The 23713-nt window shown below is 51.5% G+C and overlaps 1 protein-coding gene and 1 pseudogene across 5 annotated transcripts in view; one reads left to right on the top strand and one right to left on the bottom strand.

The window, feature by feature from the left end:
- LOC126530699 (coronin-2B-like) overlaps window positions 1–23713 on the bottom strand; it is a 257873-nt gene that overhangs the window by 57288 nt on the left and 176872 nt on the right. Inside the window, exon 1 of one of the 5 annotated variants that reach the window (XM_055070740.1) lies at window positions 18320–18420. The exons of 2 other annotated variants lie outside the window; for them this stretch is intronic. In XM_055070740.1, the coding sequence (XP_054926715.1) occupies window positions 18320–18405 (86 nt within the window). In that variant the 5' untranslated portion in view covers window positions 18406–18420. Of the gene's footprint in view, window positions 1–791; window positions 925–8566; window positions 8953–18319; window positions 18421–23713 lie in introns of those variants that run through there. 2 more of the 5 variants (XM_055070739.1, XM_055070741.2) reach the window with 2 other exon arrangements.
- LOC126532530 (U2 spliceosomal RNA) lies at window positions 6313–6466 on the top strand (annotated as a pseudogene).

Genomic DNA, 23713 nt, shown 5'->3' with positions numbered 1-23713 from the left:
CAAGCTGGGAGTGCAGAATATCGGAGGCTGCGTGCCCGGGCAGCGAGACATACAGCTTTCTCTCGGGTCTCGCGGCTCATAAACTTTTGGTGCCGACTGTACAAAGCATTTTTTTTTTCAGCTCGTGGGCGCCGTCATCATGGGCTGTTGCAGGAAAAACTGCTGAGTTCAGAGTGCAGTGACACGGATTAAAATGGTCGGGAAACACCGTGATCGCGTCGGTATAATCATTTTCATGCATACGAATCGATATCAGTGCAGTGTATTGGTTGTTGGTGGGTGTTTAAAAACGCAGTGTTAGCAGCCCCTGATGACGGCGCTCCCAGTGCTGTCGTCAAAAAAAAAAAAAAAAAAAAAATTGCCGGTTCCGTAAAACTTCGCCGGCCCAACTACGCACACTTGCGCTGGAAAGAAAGGTGAACGCGTCAAGCGTCCCCGGCGTTTTACTTCCGAGTGTACATGTGGCTGCTAGTTGGCTTTCCTACGTGACTTCATGTGAGGGGATTGAGGCACGCTACGTACTCCTGTGAGACACGAGACCCCCCACACATGTCACGTGACACAAAGGCCGAGAATGGATGTGTCGGTTCAATAAGTCGTAGGCTTCCGATTTCAACGCTACGTCAGATTCTCTCTCTCTCTCTCCAATCCTTACTTTCTTTCTTTTTTAAGCTATTCGCACTATTCGCACCGCTCTTATATGAACATTGCAGATCGCAAGAGCTATTCACAACACTGCGCATGACACAATGAAAAAAAAAAAGAAACGTAGATATATATGGAGTATTCACATGACGTCACGTAGGCAGTTTTGTAGTCCCATTCAAAGCTTCCGTTGTCCTGCTGGATATAAGTGGATCTAGATAACGTGAAGCTTTTCGCCGTGCTCTCTGTCCTCGATGACGTCGGTGCACAGCCCCTATACACCAAGTTACAAGTTAGCTCTTTATGCCTTACCACTTGGCCACATGTGCCTTGCCTATCGCGATTTCTCGCGATAGCTGCGATAGGCAACGCATGTTTTCCGAACAGGTTATTCGCCAAATACTCAACACTTCTCTCTCGCACTACATGCGTTAACTGTGCCACGCAATCGTGCGTGAGTGAGTCACCAGGGAAGTGAACCAACGCAAGGGTTTCAGCGGCAACGTGTGTAAAGGTATGCGTTTTTCGTCAGCATAGCCACTTTCAATCACCGACGAAAAGACGCCCGGTATTGTCGGAGCCCAAAATTTCTGTCCCCTTCATTCATAGCGCTCTGGAACTTTCTTCGAGGTTATAACAAAAGAACAGGGCGTCTATCACACAAGAAGGAAGAAGACAGTAAGGTGAGCTGGAAAGCGCATCTTTTCTCAGCCTCTCCCACTGCTCCAAAGAACACGAACACGCAGAATGACGAAGTAAATGAGCTAAGGCAAACTATTCAGACTCTCAGGGCAGAAAATGCTGAGCTCAGACAGAAGCTCAACGAGCTCATAGATGAACTTAAGGCACTGAGAACAGGGCAGACAAACTCAAAGCCGCAAACAGCCGAAACCCAGTCGGCCACCATAGGGCGGCAGGAATTCACAACTGCCATGGTGGCCATGAATGATGCACTAGCGAATCTTAGCAACCTCGTTTCTAACATCCAAGAGGAGGCGCGCAAGGACAGAGAACGCCTAGTACAATTAACAGGCATGAAATCCAGAACTAAACCCTATACTAGGCCATCGGCTGAGTATGGCGAGCAACCCTAAACGCCCGGTCAAGTTGGAAACCCTCGATATATGGCAGTGGAACTGCCGTGGGATCCGCAGAAAGCAGGGTCTCCTTAAACAATACATCACTAACTGCACAGCTCCGCCAGACATAATCGCCCTACAGGAAACCGGCTGCTCACCCACTCTTGCGGGGTACACAGTCTATGAAGGGCTCAGCCAGAGTAAGGTCGCGACGCTGGTTGCCAAAGCTGTCACCGTAATCAAACACGACATCGACGCAACGGACATTGACCACGTCTTTATTGAAATTATTACCCAAAAGAGAAGCCAAGAAAGCATCTTTCTCCTCAACATTTACAGCCCGCCCAGCCAGAGGAAAGCCAATTTTGGCTACCTGTTACGCAAGGCAGAACAAGCAGCAGGCAAGAAGGGTCTCGTCATCCTGGGGGATTTTAATGCCTGGCACAAAAGCTGGGGCTACGTTAAGGAAACTCAAAAAGGCAGGGACCTAGCCAGAGAAACGGATCGCAGAAGGCTTAGTCTCATCACAGACCACACCCAACCCACGCGAGTGGGGAACAGTATCAACCGAGATTCGTGCCCAGACTTGGCATTTGTCAGAGGGGTAAGGGACGCTCGATGGGAAAACGACGGGGAAACGCTTGGCAGCGACCACTTCATTTTGCGCATCAAGATAGAAACCCTCCCGATCAGGAAAAGACTTGGCCGGGCTAGGCTCACCGACTGGGTAGCCTATAGAAAAACTAGGGCGGAGTCCGAAGACACTGAGATCACAGACATTACGAGCTGGGTCGCAGGAATCAAGGCAGACTGCAAAAGGCTAACCCGAGAGGTCGCCCTCACCACCAACACACCCGAGGTGGATAAGCATCTTTTACACCTATGGGACGCCCGACGGGGGCTACTAAGAAGATGGAGGCGGCAGAAGCACAACAGAAAACTCAGACTAAAAATCGTTGAGGTCACCAGACAAGCCGAAGAGTATGCGACAGAACTCGCAGGGCGCAACTGGGACCAAAAATGCAACGAGCTACAGGGGACCCTGGGCTGGAAAAAGACATGGGCCTTGCTAAGGAGTCTTATAGACCCAACCATGACCAAGTCCGAAAATCGTAAAACGACCCAACGGATCGCGCACCGATTCCAAGGCACAGACCGGGAAATGCTAAAGAACATCAAGCAGCGCTACATTGGGGATACAACGGACGTCGACTGCAGCTTGGCATACACGGGCGAAGCAAATCCCGCTCTAGATGAACCCATTACCATAGAAGAAGTAAGACACGCTGTGATGTCTGCCACAAAGAACACCACGCCAGGCAAGGATGGCATCACCAACGCCATGATAAGGAACCTGGACGAAAACTCCATCAAACGATTTACAGAATTCGTAAATAAACACTGGGAACAGGGGACTATCCCGGACGACTGGAGACATGCGGAAATAGTTATGATTCCGAAGTCCGGAAAGACTCCCTGCCTGGAAAACCTGCGACCCATTTCGCTAACGCCCTGCTTGGGAAAAGTATACGAGAGAATTGTGCTTCAGAGGTTGGAGACCCACCTGGAGGATAACGAGCTCATGCCACACACTATGTTTGGATTCAGAAAATGCCTCTCAACGCAAGACATCCTCCTGCAGATTAAGGAGGAGGTACTTACTACCATCCCGAAATATGGAGAAAATATCTTGCTTGCACTCGATCTTAAGGCGGCCTTCGACAATGTAAGTCATAGGGCTGTGCTGGAGGGTCTCAGCAACATTGGTTGCGGGCAGAGAATACACAACTACGTCAGAGCTTTCCTCAGTGACAGAACCGCCACCATTGGTATAGGAGGCATCAGGACTGACACCTTCAACATGCCCAAAAAGGGAACACCGCAAGGCTCTGCGATATCCCCTACGCTTTTTAACATTGTTATGATCGGGTTAGCACGGAAGCTCGAAAAAATTGAAGGGCTCAGGCATGCCATATACGCCGACGACGTCACAATCTGGGTGACCAAGGGATCCTTAGGAGAAAAACAAGACCTTCTGCAGAGCGCAGCAGATACAGTCCATGCATACACTGAACACTGCGGGCTTGTCTGCTCCCCGGAGAAATCCGAGGTGCTCAGAGTCTACAGAAGAGGATACAATCTGCAAAACTCCATAGACATCTTCATAGGGGGGAAGAAGATTCCGGAGGTATCCCAAGTTAAGATCCTTGGCATGTGGATACAAAGCAACTGTCGTGTGGACCACACAATCAGACAGCTGGCAAACACTACAGCTCAGATCACGAGGATGATCGCAAGAATCTCAAACAGACGGCGAGGTATGAAAGAAGAGGACACATGTAGGCTAATACAGGCCCTCGTGATCAGTAGGATTGTATACAGTGTCCCATACCAAACACCGCTCGAGCAGGAAAAAGAACAATTAGAGGCAATCCTTAGGAAAGCTTACAAATGCGCTCTCGGACTACCGGTCAACACCTCGACGGAGAAATTCCTTCAATTGGGCATAAACAACACAGTGCAAGAACACATCGAAGCTCACCTTCTCGCGCAGAAAATGAGACTCATGCTGACTCCAACGGGCAGGAACACGCTGAAGATACTGGGTATGAGAGATGCTTGCAGAGAAATTAACAGCACGGAAAGCATACCTAAAGAGATTCGAGAGATCATTGAGGTTAGCCCGATACCGAGAAACATGCACCCTAAATTACACAAGGCCAGAAGAAAGGCAAGATCAGAAGCACACAACAGATATTTCTCGGCGAGAAAAGACGTGTTATACGTCGACGCGACCACATACAAAGAGCACTCCGGGGCGGTAGTCAGCGTTGTTGATCACCAGCTTAGAGAAATCAATTGCGCTTCGATCAAAGGCAACAACATCCTGGATGCTGAGGAAGCGGCAATCGCACTCGCCATCACCCACAAGGGCGAAGAGGCCACTACAACAATACTTACGGACTCGCAAGAAGCGTGCAGAAGGTACAGCAGTGGACGCATATCCACTGCGGCCATCCGCATACTCAAGACGAGAAAAATAACCTTTTCGAGATGCTTCATTACGTGGACACCAGGTCATGAGACTGTGACAGGGAACCAGCGTGCCGACGCCAACGCCCAAGCATACGCCAACCGGGGGGCGCATCACGACGGGGAACCGGACACAGTCACCAGACGCTATGGAGCAATTTTAGAAAACCAAAGAGCCCTAAGGAAGATCTACCCCCCTCCCCACAAAGACCTTAGTAGAGAGCAGTCGGTTGCCTGGAGACAACTGCAAACTAATACATACCCCAATCTGAGTCTGCTCAGCAAAATCTATCCGTCAACATACGACAATAAATGCCCGCTATGCGGTGAACACGCAACGCTTTACCACGTTACATGGGCCTGCCAAAAGCCAAAGGTAGCGCCAGTACACAAAACACCAACACCGGAGCAGTGGGAGGCTGCGCTATCCTGCTCGAAGCCTGAAGAACAGCTCAAGCTGATCGACAGAGCTAGCAAGATGGCAAAGGCCACTGGGGCCCTGGACTGAGGGCTCCACCTTCGCCGGTATACCTTCTTTGTGAAAATAAAGTTTTTCATTCATTCGGAGGTTTGTCTAAAAGCATCAGTCAGGTATGCTAAACGCGCGAGAAACCGACTCGTTGCTATAGTATGCACGGCCGGCAGCTCGTCGAAGTAGCTGGTATGCCTATAGCTGCACAAACGTTGCCCGCGCGGCAGTCTCTATACGCGCGTCAACCCGCCCTAATAAAACGCAAGGCGATTCGTGCCGAGATCGCCGTTAGGCATTGACATGATCGTGTGCGCTCACGTTACCGTCGGTGCACGCCGCCCCACGTGAGTGTCGTGCTCTGCGCATCAAGGTCGACGAACTTCCGACGACACCGCGATTTCAACGACTCCCGTTCCAAGCGCGCACGTTCGAGCGGGCGTCAGAGGGGTGATCGGCAGCTATCGATATGTTTACGCGTATTACTATACATCGGGGATAATGCAATCGTTGACCCGCCAAGCGCGTTTGCCATAGACTCGTCGGTAGACTCAAAACACCGGAGCTGTATACACACGAGCGCGATATATCTTTCCGGACCGCGTATACAATCGCCCGTTCCGTTGAGTGTTCCGATATGGCGGTGTTTGCCGCGGGCGGATGTCAGCTCGCGTAAAGAGGTTTGTTTGGCAGCTACCGCGGGACGGAAGAGAGCTGCGCGGTGACGGGATGCTCGCGTGCATTTAACTGGGACGCTAAAAATAAAAATAGACTGTGCTGCATTTGTAGGTTGGTCTCGTAAAATACAAATAAAAGAAAAGATAAAAAAAATTCCACTCTGTGAAGGTGGATGACCAGCTTAGCACGCGACACATAGGTGACACAGAATTTTCAACAAAGGTACGAACTCATTTATCGTGATTTTTGTATACGTTCGAGTGGAGGACGGGACCGCTGCCCCGAGGAGGAACCGGAGGAAACGAGGCAGGCGTGACGTTTCGGCGGGACTGCCACCGCGGTAGAGCGGAAGGAAAGGAGATACGCAATGTGCTTGGAACGCCGACAAAGAGAGGGCGGTGCGAACGTACACATGGACGACGTGGGTTAAAGTGTAGTGTCTGTTCTTATAAGCTTAATATCCGATATTATTTTTGCAAGCTGGCGGTCTACTTGAAGCCTGATTCACCTCCGGCGCGGGTCGGCCCGGTATTTCACTATCTCCGGGATCAGCCCACGGCTTTTGAGCACGCAGAACAAAAATACACGAAACCCTAGACATAAACGGCTTCGCTGTTAAGGTTGGGAGGCGGCTGGGCCTCTAGTTGACGTCAATCAACGGCCCACATTTTTACACAGCACTTCCTTCGAAATCGGCTCACATATTTAGGCTGCTCTAGACTCGGTATCGGACCCGAAAATGGGCTCAAAACACATTAGAGCGAGCTCATGGGCGAGTTGGTGCATGACGAAACTGAAGGAGGGTATACCAGGGAATACACAAGGCCGCGTACACAAGAAAAAAAAAGGCGTTAGTCACGGGAGGACGCTGGGCTTTGAACTGTGCCTATATGAACACATATATCCGATACGTAAAAGTGGTGGTAACTCGCTAAGAAAGACATTGTCTTTAGAAGTAACTCTTATGCTCTGAGACAAGGTTCGCTAAGCGAGAGGAAGAAAAAGAAAACAGAAAAAGGAAAAACGCAGAAACACGAGAAATACGCGTGTGGCGACGCCGCCTCTAAGCTCTCGCACCAATTTGCAGTGACGTCACGGATTTTCGCAGCGCCTATACCCGGTTTCGCAGTTAACTTCTTGTCGGCAACGATGGACTAGGATGTATTCTAAAAGAGCGAAATATCGAACTTTGCACGTTGTAAGAACTTACACTGCACCACGTTTGAAAACAATGACGTCACATGGACGTACACCGGCGCTGGGGTTTTGCCCCCCACCCCACCCCAAAAAATAATAAAATGGTGACTTCGTATTTTCTTATAGTAGTAAACTTATTTACCGTGAAATTGCGAACACAAACATCCGAAATCGCACTTTATCAGTCTAAACAGGTTTGGTGCTTGTCTGTGGTATCCCTTTAAATGTCGGAGGGTGTTTACGTACCTCGAACTCTTAACTAGGTTTTCTGCCGTTCTCACAGAGATTAATGTAATATCCTGGGACGGGGGGGGGGGGGGGGGGGAGGCTTTCACACAAAATATACCCCCGCTGGCTAACACTAAGATAAGCCGTCGAGCATAGTTCGTACAGCAGTGCCAATAGAACTAATGTTAGCCCACCTCCTAAGAATGTGTAGCATCGACTCAGGTGACCTCGCAGACATAACTGTATGGACGAGCTCCGGTCAGAAGTCACACGGAGTATTGGCTATGGAAACACAGAAATGTCCCTTGCTCACTGCGTTCAAACTGAGACCAGAAAGAAAGCGGCAAGGCCACACGGAAGGCCACGGACCCGTCAGTTTTCACTATAGTTACAGTGAACTATAGAATATACGGGGAGTTTTTTTCTTCTTTTTCCAGACCAAGCAGAATATTTATAAATCGCCTGTGGCATACAGCGTAATTGTATTCCTTGAGGTGGATTTCTCGAAACGGCGGTCATTATTCGCACGATAAATCCATATGCATAATCGACTAATTAACAAAGATGTACAAATCAACTGCAAAGTAATTATTGAAAATGTTAGTGAAGTTTCGCTAATTCGTCGATTATGCATTTCCATTTCTCGAGCGAGTAGTGTCCGCCTCGTCGAGTATTCGAGCTTAAGAACTAGAATTGTGCTATCTGCGCCACAGGCGGTTTTCAAAGATTCTGTATGAACTAAAAAAAAAAAAAAAAGACACGCACACGCAGGCACACACACCCGGCATATGCTGTGTACACGAAGCCGACTGTCGATAGCGCGCGATGCGACAGTTGCCAGACCCACCTGTACGACTGTCTTTCCTCCCTGTACCTGACGCGTACCACCACAGCGCCGTTTCTTCGCTTTCAGCCGCAGGTGCCACAAAAAGCGACTATACATACCTATCTGTTAGATATATTGGTACTTTGTATGTAGATGGGCATGCACGATGGGCTAGGTGTGTATCTATACGATGACCGCGCGCCTTTTTTCTTCTGCAGCGTGCGCTTAACATTGATACGCGTATGCATACCACACACATGGCTCTCCACAAGGTCACGAACCCGCGACCAGCACGACGGGCTACACACACGGCGCACGTGAATATACCGCTTCGCCCACACCTGTGCCGCAGCGGGCTCGCTGGACACAAGAAGCACCGCGGCGCGAAGAGCACAGCGCATCGCCACGTACGCCTGGTGGACGTCGCGCCGCGACCGTCGCCGGCGTCCCCCCGGGGCCGACGCGACGGCGCGGGCGCGTCCCGGTTCGTCGGCCATGACGACCGCGACGGAGGCACTGCAGGGCCCGTCGCCCCGGTCCCCAAGGGTCCATGCGGTCGCCGACTCCCCGTTGCTGCCGCTGCTCAGGAGCCCAGCAGCACGGCGGGACGGCGCCGAGCGACGCCTGTCCCGGCTGCCATGGGGCGGGCCGGCCGAGCTCCGGCTCGAGCCCCAGCACGTGCACAAGAGCGAACCCATGCGGCGCTGCCGGAGAAATGGCGGCTCGCCCGGCCCGTCCGCTTGTTTCCTGCTCTCGTCTCGTGGCTCGTACCCGCTATGCATGGGATGGCTCGGTTCGTCTGTTCTTCGCATCAGTCGTCGCCACATATCCTGCCCGTGTTCGCAGAGGACGCCTCGTTCGCCGCACTTCTCGAAAGAGGTAGATACAGGACGCAGAACGCAATTCACTGAATACGCGTTTGACCTATCCTGCGCGGCGGATTTGTGTCGTTCCCTGACGTCGTCGTCGTCGTCGTCATACTCATCGAGTGGCCCCTTCTGCCCACTGTCCGACTCTCGACCTATATCCCCCGCGGGTTCGGGCCACTGCTCGCGATCTGACAGCGACAGCGGGTCTCGCACGGACGAGTGACGCAAAGGGGACGAACTCTCCTTCGACAACAGGAATGGCTGGTCGCTCGGCACCAAGGGGGTTGCATTTTTGAAGCTGCCTGTTCTGGGCGCTGTCAAATTCAGCCATATTGTTAAATTCTACAATGGCGGCGTTTTCAGCCAATCGGAGAGGCCGTATATATAGTTGAATTGTGGGCCTATCACAGATCTTTGAAGAGGTAGCGAATTCGACAATACAGCGGAATCAGACAGTCCCCGGAACACTATACATACATCCGCGGAAAGGAACGGCCGTTCCGTGCCCATTATTGAGACGTTGCCTTTTCAGAATAAGCGAGAATATTATGAAGCCAGGTATTTGTGTGGGAGGAATGGGGTGGGGGAGGGGAGGCGTCCGCATTTTCTCATCCGCGTAGAGCCCCCCCCCCCCCCCCCCTGCCCCTTACTTCAGGTTCCCCTGTGTATACAATGACGCTTGCAGCAGAGGTCTTCCGGGACTTCGACGCGTTATGCGACATCCGCTTCCACGACTGCGATGCCCTGCGGCAAATTCGCCGGCCCAGCAAGTCCTCGGCTGCGCACAAGGAAAGCGCCGGCGGCAGGCGACCATCCGCAACCGTTATGCACGTTTCTCTGGGAGCTCCAGCGTAAACATTGTCGTCGTCGGCGCGAAGCGGGTAGCAAGCGCACAGGTAGCCGTCTAAACGCAGTAGGAAAAGTCTCTTCTTTGGAACAGCCCAGTTGGAGGCACTTTCATCGCCGATATAAGCGCCGATCGTAAAGGGTGTGTGGGACACGAGTCTCTCACTCCTTTCAGGAAAGGTTGACATACTCGTCCTAATACGAGCACCCGGACACAGAATGAGCTATATAACCACGGCCGCGCTCTATCTCTTTAAAGGTAATCTCGCTGCATTTGGGCATTGCAAACAATTACTAGCCCGGTGCGTTGATCACACGGGATCGATCACGTCGGGAAAAAAAAAAGTTATATTAAACTTCCGCTGAAACAGCTGAAAATTGAAACGAAATTCCGAGCATTCCGAGCGCCCTCATTCCCAAAGCGTAGAGCGTTCTCGTCGTCAAAGACGACGCCACAGATCTCGCCTAGTGGCACTGCCCTCTATACTTCCTGTAAAATGGGGTTTGCACCTGTTCCCCCTGTCCGAAGACGAGGACAGGAGCGCACCAAATTTACTAATTATCCATTCGCTGCTATGAAGATTAGCGAGTTCAAATCCCCCCCCCCCCCCCTCCCCCGCCCGGTTACTGGCCCATACCCCGCTGTGGGTACGTGGCATGTCGTGAGAAATCATTACCATCATCGCGGCATCGGTGTACCGGTATGTGCCACGTTGAAAAGTAATTAACATCAACGCCTGCAGCGAACAAATATCCAGTAGCAACGCAGACAACACGGTCGCTGCCGAGAAAGAAAGCAGAGCGCACAAAACCGCCACGCGATGTTCGCCGTGCCGCAAGGAAGAGAGTGAGGGATGGGCGGGCCTCATGGCATGCACTATACGTCACTGGGTCTCGACCTCGAAGGTAGAGGAGGAGTACGCTGGTCGATGCAATGGGAGAGTGATTTTGCTACATGGAGGTTAGTTCACTTACTCGCACTATCGCCTGACAACTTGCATTTGCATGTATCTCCGCTCGTGCCGGATCGTTCAACAGATAAAAAATATCCGACGGGGCCCCCCGCTGAAGCGTACCGAGGGCACTTTAGAGCGAGCTATAACGCGACAGTAGCTGACGCATACTCGCCGAGGCCAAGGGCTGATATATATATATATATATATATATGAGAACGAGGACATCTCTCTCTCCTTTCTCCTCACATATATGTCTCGTGCACATTGCTCGTCTCTCATTCCTCTAATACTGGCGCTATTTAAACTATGACCCTCAATGCTACGAGTCACAATCACTCCCTTAATTTCAATGGAAGACAACAGTTCAAGTGGCCACAGTGCATGATTTATTTCGTATGGACTAGCTATCGCCAATCCCTCGTAGTTACAAGTAAGTAAACAAAAAAAAAGAGTCCGCACATGAGAGATATAAGGCAGAGTCGAACGGATGCGCACTGTTTGCCCAGTCGTCCGTATAGCCCGACGGAAGGCGCCACGACCGGGCATTACGCATGCCTACTACATACGCTGTTGGCGGACGGTGGGCGGATGCGAGGGACCCGGGCGTTCCCAGGCGTGAATGTCAAGGTTAAGGTCAAGTCGCCCACACTTCCGCTCGGCGTAAAGTGGCTTCACCCACGCGCATCGCTTTCTCGAGGCGCGCGCACGATCGCACTCGATCGGAGACGTCTGCATAGACGGTCGCGGCGAAGACACAGGTCTCCCTCGAGCGAAGATGTTCTCGAAGACCCGTAACGACTCGCAATTTTTTTTAATGCGATAGCATTAAAGAAAATGGCTCATTAGGCGGGAAATCTGGCTTTGGCGTGACCACGAGCTGGTGCAAGAAGACTCTGAACCCTCGACATACCTTTGGTGGGAGTCGAACCAGCGACCTTTGGTGTAAATTAGGGCGTGGTCAATTAACGCGCAGTTAATTATGATAGCGTTAATTAAGTCCCTCGAACTCACGGCCTTACGTGGAAGTCGAACCCACGACCATTGGTGTTGATTAGGGCGAAGTTAAATTAACACTGCTGAAAGAGCATAGGCATCGCGCTGTGGTCGCAATGCTTTCGCATTCATCCACGTAGGGACAACTAAGTGTCCCTTCAATTTTATTTTTTTTAATCTCGCGTACGACCGCAATCGCCAACGAACTAGTGTGGAGGAGGAGGAGGACATACGTTGTTGGTTTCGGGCGAATGCTTGCGAGACTCGCCGGAAATTGCTTCGCCCGAGCATCGTCTCTCAGCTGAGTTTATTAAGAAACCTATACAAAAACTAGACGCGCCCCGTGTTCAGTGCATCATCATCTGGAAGCGCGTCGCGAGGCTGGACAGTACGCGAGCCGGCGTGTTGTCAGCCATGCAAGTCCACGATGTCCCTCTTTCTCCTTGCCCACACCTCTCGACGCACCGCTCGCAAACCAAGTCCACGTCACTTAAACCAGACGCACTTCCCTACTGAATGTGTCCTAACGAGGAAGATACGCTCGCGTCCAAAGTCAGACAACACATGGACTTTTACCGTTTGAAGGCGTATCGTTGATGGCAAAATCCATATGAGAGAACCGATATGGAATTCAATTCAATTCAATTCAATTCTTTATTCAACATCGTCATGAGGATGTTGGGTGCATCGACAAAAAGCCAGAAGAAAGGCTTGACAGAGGTCGACGCACCCTACAATGACTTGGCAACAGTATCGCAGTGTATCGTACAGCATGTGTAAAGCATTCGCAATAACAACATTGACACAAATGAAACGGTATTTGAACATTACAGGCAAAAACAAAAGCAAGCACAAAGCACTATGACATAAGTGTCAGCAGTACATAAATTAACACCAATTCACAGCGCGTTATTTAACCTCTGTGGAAGAATGTAGCTAAGCATTTGGCGACCATAATTCGTTCGCGTTTTAGGCACAAACCACGTGAAGCCAGTGCGGGTAGCATACTTAAGTTCCTTGCATTTCAAGATTGCCAGGTCTAACATGAATGTATTATTCTGTCTTATACTTGTTTTATACCGCCTTAACAGTAAATTTTCATGCAGTTGGGGAAGGGGGGTGATGCCAAGTGACGCAAAGATCGGTGCGGTATGTTCAAATCTCGAAGCATTAACAATATTTCGAACAATTCTCTTCTGAAGCATGTGCAGCCCTCTGATATTGGTAAATGACGTGGTGCCCCAGACCAAGATACAGTAATTAACGACTGAAGAAAACAGTGCATTGTACAGCATTTGCTTAACACGCTTCGGTAGGAAATATCGCAGTCGGGACACGATACCAACAACCTTTGACAACTTGCCCCTGACCATTTCAACGTGATCGTCCCACGATAAATTTTCGTTAAAGAAAACACCCAGACTTTTCACCACGGGAACTATTTGAATGGACGACGAACCCATTTCTAAGCAGATCTGTGGAGTAGAAGCAATCTTGTTACGAGGCCTAAATAATACAGCTTTACTTTTTTGTGTGTTTATGATTAGCGAGTTCGATTCAGACCATTCATGAAGTTGGCGCAGACACTCTGTAGCTTGCTGTTCAAGATCTCGTACATGTGCTGCTCGGAAGAACAGAGTGGTATCATCTGCGTAGATCACAAATGTTGGGATCTTACTTAAGCAGACTATGTCGTTGACATAAAGGAGGAAAAGCAGTGGTCCCAGAACACTTCCCTGGGGAACGCCAGAAGAAATATGTTTAACATCTGATAGTGCGTTGTTTACTGTTACTTGTTGGACGCGAGAACTGAGGTAGGATCTAATTATGTCAAGACATTTTCCGCGAAAACCATAGTGTTCGAGTTTGGCTAACATTGTTTGGTGATTGATGCGGTCAAACGCTTTCGAGAAATCGATGAAAATACCAAGAGTGAAAAGCTTTTGCTCAAAGGATTCTAAGATTAGTTCTTTTTGGGTTAGAAGTGCAGTCTCTGTCGAAAAGTTCTTCCTAAAACCGTGCTGGCTTGGCGTTAGTATATTAAATTTCCCACAGAAACTAGACATTCGCTTATACAGTATCTTTTCAAAACACTTTGAGAAAATCGGAAGAATAGAAATTGGGCGATAGTTTGATAGGTCGTTTTTGTCTCCACCTTTATGAACAACGCTTACTTTAGCAATCTGCATTCGTTTAGGGAACACTGCATGTTCGAGGCAACAATTAAAAATATGTTCTAGGACTGGGCTTACTATATCGGCTACATATTCTACTGGCTGAATCTTAAGGTCATCTATGTCCCGTGAGCTACTGTTGCGGAGGGTCAAGAGGCAAGCTTCGATTTCACTGGTGTCTGTAGGCATCAAGAATGCACCTATAGAGACATGGGTAAGTGCGGGATATACTTTGAAAAAGAAGTAAACATTAGGCGAGAAATGGCGCTAAATGAACTATACCGCTTGGAGGAAAACTACATGCACGGACGCCATGTGGCAGTGTGAGTGATCTGCGTTCTTTTCTTCTTTTTTTTTTCGCGAAGTGGACGTAAAGCTGTCAGATTTGCTTTCAAACAGGTGTTGCGTGGTAAAGTATATATAGTGAGCTTCACATCTGTAAACGTTCTACGATATCGTATTGTATTTTAGCGCTCGACACGAGACGAGGGACAAGACGCGGGCAGAAAGGACAAGCATTCGCGCGTTAACTTCAAACTTAGTTTATCAGCGATTTATCGATACAGCTTTTGTTCGCACGACAGGACAAATAGTATCCGTGTTTGGCGTTAAAACGCGATACGAATCAAAACCGCCAACTCGCCCAAACTTTGGGCACTGGTGCGAATAATCGATTTCGTGTCGTCACGCACCGCAGTGGTTTATGTGGCTACGGCGTTTAGAGCTGCTGTGCACGTGGTCGCAGGTGCGATTGCCGGTGGCCGCATTTACATAAAGGGGGCGGAATTTCAGAGCGCTCCCGTGTTTGTGCTTGGGTGCAATTTTTATTTATTTATTTATTTATTTATTTATTTATTTATTTGTACATACTGCAACCCTAAGAGGGTTGTCGCAGCAGCGGGGTACAAAATTAAGGGTGGCACACACGGAGCAAAAAGTGGTGCACAAGTCAAATATAACCCCTAGTGGTCGAAATTAATGCGGATGATTTCTGCGTTAGTTTTAACACCCGGGGCTTTACACCAAGTCAAACCGCACCAACGCGTTTGACTTTTCGTCCTCATATATAGGAGGAATGCATGCCTCGGGCGGGGGATCGAACCCGCGTCATCCCGCGCAGCCGTGGAACGTCAGCAGCGAGTGCCTTTTAAACGGGCGCACTAAACAGTAACATCAGTTCAGTGTGGTGAATTTTTTTTTTTTATCCAAGATTTGATCCGATACGAAACCTTCCAGCAAATTTTTCGTCAACGCAGGCTTATAGATTGGAGGCTGTGAACGAGCCCTTCCGACGTATCACCTGAAGTGTCCCTTTAAAACTCTCAGTCAGCACGCGATGCGCGAACGCGCTTTTTTCTCTCGATTACACAGCGCGTTCTTCCTCGCGGACCTCAAGAGTTCCGGAACTGCGACATCACAAACGGTCCTCGCTTCGGGGACGGCGGGTCGTACGAAGTAATAGCTCCACCGCTTTCGAGATCGGCGCGAGAAAGTGCGGCACCGAGAAGGAAAGAGAGAGAGAGACGCCTGACGAAACTGTCCCCGCAGCATAAAGGCCGCCCTCCACCGCCCTCTCCTTTTTCTTTTAAATTTCGCTTTCCGCTCACGAACCGCGCACAAAGACCGACTCCTCCGCCTCACTCGCTCTCTCCACAGCGTTGCTTCAGAGTGCACGCACACCGTTTAGTACACACTCAGGGGCGAGCATCAGACAGAGGAAAACATAATATGGGAGGCGTGCAGCACACCGACGTCGATTGACTGGCGAAATTTAACGAACCACTACATAAAGAGACACGCTAAATCACTGATAGCGTGAACCCCATAGAACCCCAGCGCCGGTGCGTATGTGCGACGTCACGGATTTAGGAGTATATGTTTATATTATTTTTTTCGCACTTGGGCCATTGTGGCTCGGTAAAAGTTCCCAAAATTTGTGGAGTTCAGCTTCTTTTTTGGCTCTTTTAGAATTCAATGTAGCCCACCTTTACCGATAGGAATCCTTGCTCGGCGCCGTGAAAATCCGTGACGTCAAGGCGAAGTGCTGCGCGCGAACAAGGTGGTGTCGGGACGCACCGTCTTTTCTTTTTTCGCCTTTGCGCTTTTTCTGGCTAGCCACCCTCACGGCAAGAATGTCTTTCTTTTTCTTTTTTTTGTATGCGTACGAGGGTAATTTACTGATGCAGCTCATTTCCATCTTCTCCGGTTCGTTTAGCTTCCCAAAAAGCAGCATTGGGGCTAGAGTAGAAGATCTCCGAGTTAATTTTAAGCATGCATGCACCTTTAGCGTGCGTCCAAAGCTCGGTATATACACGGGAGCGTTGCAGCATCCCAAGCCTTCAGGATGGGGTCGCGCTGCGGCAGGTATAAATCGCACCGCGGCGATGCCGTTCTCGGCAGCACGCGAGCTGTATCCACCATAGCTGCAACGCCGTGACTACAGCGGACAACCTGCGCGGTTCCCGCATTATGGCACTCGATAAGGGCTCGGTACTGCTCTTGCGCGAATTCGGCCTCCGGCTTTTCCACGGAAGACCTCGTCATGTTCGGCGAATTCGATCGCTGTGCACACACACACACACACACACACACACACACACACACACACACACACACACACACACACACACACACACACACACACACACACACACACACACACACACACACACACACACACACACACACACACACACACACACACACACACACACACACACACACACACACACACACACACACACACACACACACACACACACACACACACACACACACACACACACACACACACACACACACACACACACACACACACACACACACACACACACACACACACACACACACACACACACACACACACACACACACACACACACACACACACACACACACACACACACACACACACACACACACACACACACACACACACACACACACACACACACACACACACACACACACACACACACACACACACACACACACACACACACACACACACACACACACACACACACACACACACACACACACACACACACACACACACACACACACACACACACACACACACACACACACACACACACACACACACACACACACACACACACACACACACACACACACACACACACACACACACACACACACACACACACACACACACACACACACACACACACACACACACACACACACACACACACACACACACACACACACACACACACACACACACACACACACACACACACACACACACACACACCGTCTTTATTCGCGCGCGCGCGCGAATAAAGACGGAGAGGTCATATGTGCGGCGACCACGCGCGCGCAGGTGATAGGTCAGAAATAATAGGGAGTTTTAGATTAGGGGGACAGTGGAGGTCGGCGTTGTTTGCGCGGACGGCTGCATGCAAGGATCGCGCGGGGTGGTCAAAAGAGACGCGTGGTTCGACACCAAGACGGCGGCGATTTATAGCCATCGGGGGTGGGGGACCCGCGGTCTACGGAGAGCGCGTAAGCGGGGTGACTGTGTGTCGGGCTTCCGCCAGTCGGTTCGCGGAAGCAGTGCCCTGGCCTTGAAGTCAACCCCTCGTCGCTGAACCGCTCTAGGCCGAGACATTCGCAAACTGTCCAGATGCCCCAACGGAGCGTGGAAGTGCTTTCTTCGTGGAAGTGTGTCTTTTGCGAACTTGTGAGACAAAAGGGGACTCGTTGCACTGCAAAGGATTTGTGGCAACGGCCTGGACGTATTGGAACTCCCGATAGTGTCACCTTGGAGCCCCGTTGTGTGTACACTGCGCGCACCGCAGTGTGATTGGACGAACGATGGGGCGAGGGGGTCGCTGGGGATGCTTTTATGTACGTGCGGGGCCGTTGGAAGGGATTCGGTGGAGATTCGGCTAACAAAGAAGACCAAAATTCTAACATGTTACTCGTAGTGATGTCCGTGTAAATATTTTCCTTTCTATCGCTTGCATATTCTATCTTAATAAACAGTTAACCTCATTGCAATCAGCGTCACTGGCGTGCCTACTGTAATGTGACTTCGCGACATCCACAACATCTTCAAGTTTCCCTCACTGACATCGAGGCGAACATCAACTGGGACGTAAGGCTTTGGGGCCCCCAAGCGCCTGGGGGGTCCCATCGCCTTGCGTCCCCCTAATCTAAATCTCTCTGTTATACGCTCCATGCGGTTGGCAGCGGCGCTTACCCGGCTTCGAGCGGTGCCCTATCCTCCCTCGCCACAGGCAGCGTCGGTGCGCGAGCAACGCGAACGCGCTCGATCGGGTGCACGCGTATACGTACAAGAAGTGCGCCGGGCGGTGCGCCTCCCAGAGGTTCCTGAGCACGGGCTTGAGCGCGCGTCCGGACACCTGGTGCAAGTAGAACATGGCGGCAGCTGGCCGGATGGCGCAGGGAGTCTTGTCTGCGCGGGGCGAGGTCACAGCACACGAGACGTCGGCGCGAGCGGTCGGTCGCCGCGGTAATTGGGCGCACGACACCGCGGCACAGCAGCGACGGCGGGCTCCCTAAAGTCGTCGTCGACGGCGGCGGTGTGACCCGTCGGCGGCGCGTTCTTTCTCCAGGCAAGACGCGAGCGGCGCACACCACGTGTTCCGCCTCATGCTGCGGGGCGGTCTAGTGTGGAAAAAACGCTGCTCGGAGCGAGCGAGCAGCAGCAACCAGGTCGCCAGACCTGTCGCCTGCCCGTCACGGGGCCTCCAGCGCGGTCATGCCCCGAGGCCCCCACCGCACGGGGCGGCGGGGGAGGGGTAACCCCACTCCCTCCGCTGTAGCCCTCACGAATTCACCACCACCGCCCACGGCTTCGAGATCTCTCCGATGGTCCCTCCGCTATTTACCCACTCGTCGATACGTACACACCAGAGGGGCGACGCGCGAAGCCCATTTTGGGAAGAAAGAGAGCCTCGGGGCGCATTACGTGTATGCGTGACCGTTATTATGCGTACGGGCTAAGACCCCCCCCCCCCCCCCCTTCAATCTGCTCGAGGCAGGACGTGGAGGAGCCGGATCTTTAGCCGAGCCAATCATGTGGAAGTCTAACGAGGTTTCTTCATTTTTTTTTTTTCGCTCGAATTCGGCGACACGCTAGACCACAGGCGCCGGCACATATTTTCGCCCCTCAACCGCATTTAGTTCGGGCTAGGTCGCGACCGCGATGTCTGAAAAGACCTCTGTTCCCCTTCAATCGCCTACCACTGCGAAAATGAAAGCTGTATAGTTCTTTTATTATCTTTTTTTACGTCCAACAAAACTATTTCCCGGCAATCTGTGGCGTGTCCCGATAATACCAGGCGACGAGAAAGTGACACGAAGAACCGAACGCTTCGGCTGCTCACTTTATACTTTCACCAGGCACGAGCGTTTTCAGACAGGAGTGGGTTAGGCTTCGGCTCCCGCTGTAACGTACACCGAGCTGCAGGGCTCCCGCTGTAACGTATACACCGAGCTGCAGGAGTGCGAATGCCATTAACCGCGTGATATCAGGGCGAGGCGGGGCGGATGGCTCGCCGTCTGTTTTGCCCCGGTTCAGACCCGTCCTACCCATTTGTCTTCAACTGTGTTGCCAGATACCTTCGTCGTATAACAGAAGTACTGTGATCCTACCGCACTCGAGAGGTGCCGCTCGGGCGGAGCAATTGCCTTGCACCCCTTGCAAATCTAGAGGCCCGCCTGTTGCTATAGCAACACTCCTCCTTAAACAGTAAGTATATAGCGATCACTCGCGATATATTATTAAATCGCGGAGCTTAACGTGGCGAAACTGCAAAGGTGATCGCGAGGAACGTCGTAGTGGAGCACTCCGCGGTTTAACCTTTACTTCCTACTGTGCACTTGTATGTTTATGTAATTTATGTATATGATCGTTATTTTGCATTCAGTCCTCTTCGAAGTGCGGTATCCGAGGCGTCGAATTGAACCTGCGACCTCGCGCTCACCAGCAGAACGCACTATAGATATACCGAGCTGCCACGGCGGGTTAACTGTCACGCGTAGTCTGTCAGCGCACGAGATAGACAATCCTGTCTTTTAATGCGTTAATATGCTCCGGACCACCGACAGTGGCACTTAAGTCTCCGAAGAGGCAGCTGGACATGTGTCGAGTGAGCTCCTGAACAACACTTTGTCACGTGAACGCGGTTCAAATCGTCGATCCGGCACCTCAAAGAGGCGCGACGTGTAATGATATCGCATTTCTCTCGCATTTATCGCTAAATCACCACTGTATCTAGCCAGCGCCCTAAATCTCGAATGTCTCTCTGGTATTGTGCATATTTTCTCGGTTCTTTGAGCGTGCAATCGCGACTCTGCGAATCACGGCAGATGCTATATAGTCTGTCTTATGCAGCGACTGTATACAGAAACGGTGCTTTCGCACTGGCAAGCCGGAGGCAGCTGCGGTGCATTCGGCTGGTGGTTAAACTATATATCCCCGCAAGTGCACTATATTCGCGCACAACTTTCTGTGGCTATGAGGGGAAAGGTATACAGGAGCGCGGCGCTTCTGCACATGTGTTACCGCGCCAGGTATACTCCGCCAGCGTTTGACAGTGCTTTTGGGTTGATCGTAACAGACGGTGAATCGACGCAGCTACCACTTGCGACGGTATCGCGTTTGCCCAGACGCGGAAGGGAAAAGCCGCAAATTGAGTAAACTTATACACTCAGTGGTGTGTTTTGTCTTATTTGACTGTGGCTATAATAAGGTGCGTATGTTTTCTCTTCCCCAGCTTAAAAACTAACGTTGCTGAAAACGCGCTACTCTTTTTCAGAAGCGCTCTCACTTGTGCGCGCTTTGCCTCCGTAGCTTTGCCTGTAAAGCCTCCGTAAAGAAGTTAAATTATGGGATTTTACGTACCAAAACCCCTTTCTCATTATGAGGCACGCCGTAGTGGTGGACTACGGAAATTCGTGCCACCAGAGGTTCTTTAACGTGCACCTAAATCTAAGCACACGGGTGTTTTGGCATTTCGCCTCCATCGAAATGCGGCCTCCGTGGCCGGGATTCGAACCCGCGACCTCGTGCTTAGAAGCCCAACACCGCCACAGAAAGTTGTCCGCGAGTATAGAGCGAAAGTAAACGTTCACCGAGGGCACGGTACACGAGCGTTATTTATTTATTTATTTATTTATTTTTCTTTCTTTTTTTTGCACTCCGCGTCTAACAAAAATGCAGCAGCCGCGGCCAAGAATCGAACCCGAGACCTCGTGCTGTGTGCAGCAGCAGAACGACGCCGTAGCCACCGAGCCCGCGATACGGGTCATTTCCTGTCGCCTCCAATTTGCGCCGTCCCGAGACCGCGACGCGCGCGGCCGCTCCCTTCCGTATATGACGCCGACCACGTACGCCGCTCGGTGCGCGCACGTTGCTAATGGAGTGAAGCGTGTGTGAAAAGGCTAAGCCGAGGGGCTTTCGATGGCTTATTCGCTCGCTCAGCGCGGCGCGACGTCGGGGCCGATTTGCATGACTGCTCAATTAGCCCGACTCGCAGCTCGAGCGCGGTCGAAGCACGCGAGGAGAGCATCTCCTCCTCCTCTTCCATGAAGGCGCCGCCGCCGCTCATTGTCCCTGATTGAGTAACGTCCATCGGCGAGACGGACGGTCTGGCACCCCCCACCCGTCCTATTCCCAAGTGGGCGTGCCCGGACGCAGTGCCGCGGGAGCGCACGCACGCAGGCACGCAGGCGGGCACGCAGCGCTAAGCGCGAACGCGCATTGTCGTCGCCGTCGGACTCTCTCGAGACCTCGGTCTCGCGCGACACCGGAGGCATGCGCCTTTCTGTGTCACGCTAACGACGCCTCTGCAGGGGAGAGATCTTTGTCTCCGAGTCGATCGGCAGCGCCTGTGCGTAGCTCCGTTTCAGAGAAAGTGAGTGGGAGTGCAAGCGCCGCGCCTGGAACCGGCTCGACGGAGAGGTGATTTAGATGAACGATAAGGAGCCGGTGAAAACAAAAGGCCGCGCTCCTCGAGGGGATTAGCTTCCGGTATACAAACTAAGCGGGCAGTTTGCAGTACGCAACGCGTCAAGCTATGTTTAGTCGACGCGAATGCCGTTGTTGGAGGGCGAACTGACAGCGCTTGATGGTGGCGTACCCGTTCTCGCGTTCAGCCACTTTTGTCTGCGCTATACGAGAAAGTATGCGTGCGGTATAGGTTAATGGCAGGGAGAAACGTTTAAGCGATAACGTGTGTACGGGAGAAGGCTGAGCACAACGTTTTGAGGCGTTACCGCGGCTCTAACGTTAACGTTATGCAGCGCCGGCCAGCTAAACCGGTGCGGATTAGCTATCGCGCGCAGCTGTACAGCTTCGCATTGGCTGGCGCAGTAAAGAGGGTAAAGGGGGCGACGTTTCGCCTAAACTTAGCAATTCTTTGCTTTGCGGCCGCACGCAAAAGCGAGGGATGTCGAAATAGCGAGTTTCAAACTGCGATTCCACACTTTCCGATAGCGACTTTTGTCCGAACCGATTAACCTCAATGCGCTTTCTTTCTGTCTGTACGAATGATGGCTGCCTGCAGCATGTAAATCTAAATCCTGTATAGTTTACCTCGAAATAACTGCAGAGTGTAACTTATAGTGGTAGTTGAGTTTGAGCGGAAGAAGAAGCGGAAGAAGCAGTCTAACAGAGCTCTGTGATGGGTGCCAAGAGAAGGAAAGGGTAATCGGGGACGTCAGACAATTAGGTGACGTCATGATTAGAAAACTTGAAAGCGTAGCACAGAAGTACATAGCAGAGGCAAGCGAGGGCTGATTGGAGAGACCGCTGGGAAAGGCCTTCTTCCTACAAGTGGACACGAAAGATGGTGATGACGTTCATGACACAACGACGACGATGACGGCAGCGTACTTTGGTGGCGTGCAGGACACCTGCGCCGCACGTGAATTGCCGCATGCGCAGCTGCCGATCGTTGGCGCGATTCTGCCGAACACAGCAGCGCTACCCAAGAATGCGACGCGGATTCAAAACGTATAGACGCGGTATAGGGCTGGTATACACGCGACCCCTTGCGACGGAACGCGCCCGACGCGGATATCGGCTCGGCTCAGTCCTGCATTGCGCATGTACGAGGCCCAGAGCGGGTGTACGTACGCGCGCAAGTTGACGGCCAGTGCGCGGCTGTAACGCGGCGGTCGATCGCCTGTAGCTCCTTCGCTGGCAACGGCCGTCGTCAATGGGCGATCAATTCACGCCGCTGTGTATATATATACATTATGCAGACGCGGAAGCGTAACCAGCCCTCCTCCATCACCCGAATGACGCGTCCTGGTTGGGGTGACGCGAATCGTACATCAAGTCGCGAGCGCTGCACGCGATGCATTATTGATGGCGCCGACTTCGGGTCGTCGTTGTCACACTGTGCTGCCGCGCGCGGGGAAGTCGGAGCCAAGTGACGTATGCGTGTCGGGCTCCCGTGCAGTATGCAGCCGTGCCAGGAAAGTGCGCCGGAGCTAACTTTTCACAAAGGCCGGACCGTTTATATTCGGGGCTGCGGGTGAGATCTTCTGATGCAGAAACGCAGTTTCTTCTAAATTCCGTTAAATTATGCATGTTGAAAAAAATCCGTGACCTTCCGGCTAATTTTTGTCAGTGAGAATAATGATGAATAAATACGTGGCATCTTTATTTTAAATATAGATACGCAGCTGAACGTCGTTGCAACGAAGTTCCGCTTG

The sequence above is a fragment of the Dermacentor andersoni genome, chromosome 5 (genome assembly GCF_023375885.2).
Source record: "Dermacentor andersoni chromosome 5, qqDerAnde1_hic_scaffold, whole genome shotgun sequence".
Taxonomy (NCBI): Eukaryota; Metazoa; Arthropoda; class Arachnida; order Ixodida; family Ixodidae; genus Dermacentor; species Dermacentor andersoni.
This window is presented reverse-complemented; position numbering and strand designations above follow the sequence as displayed.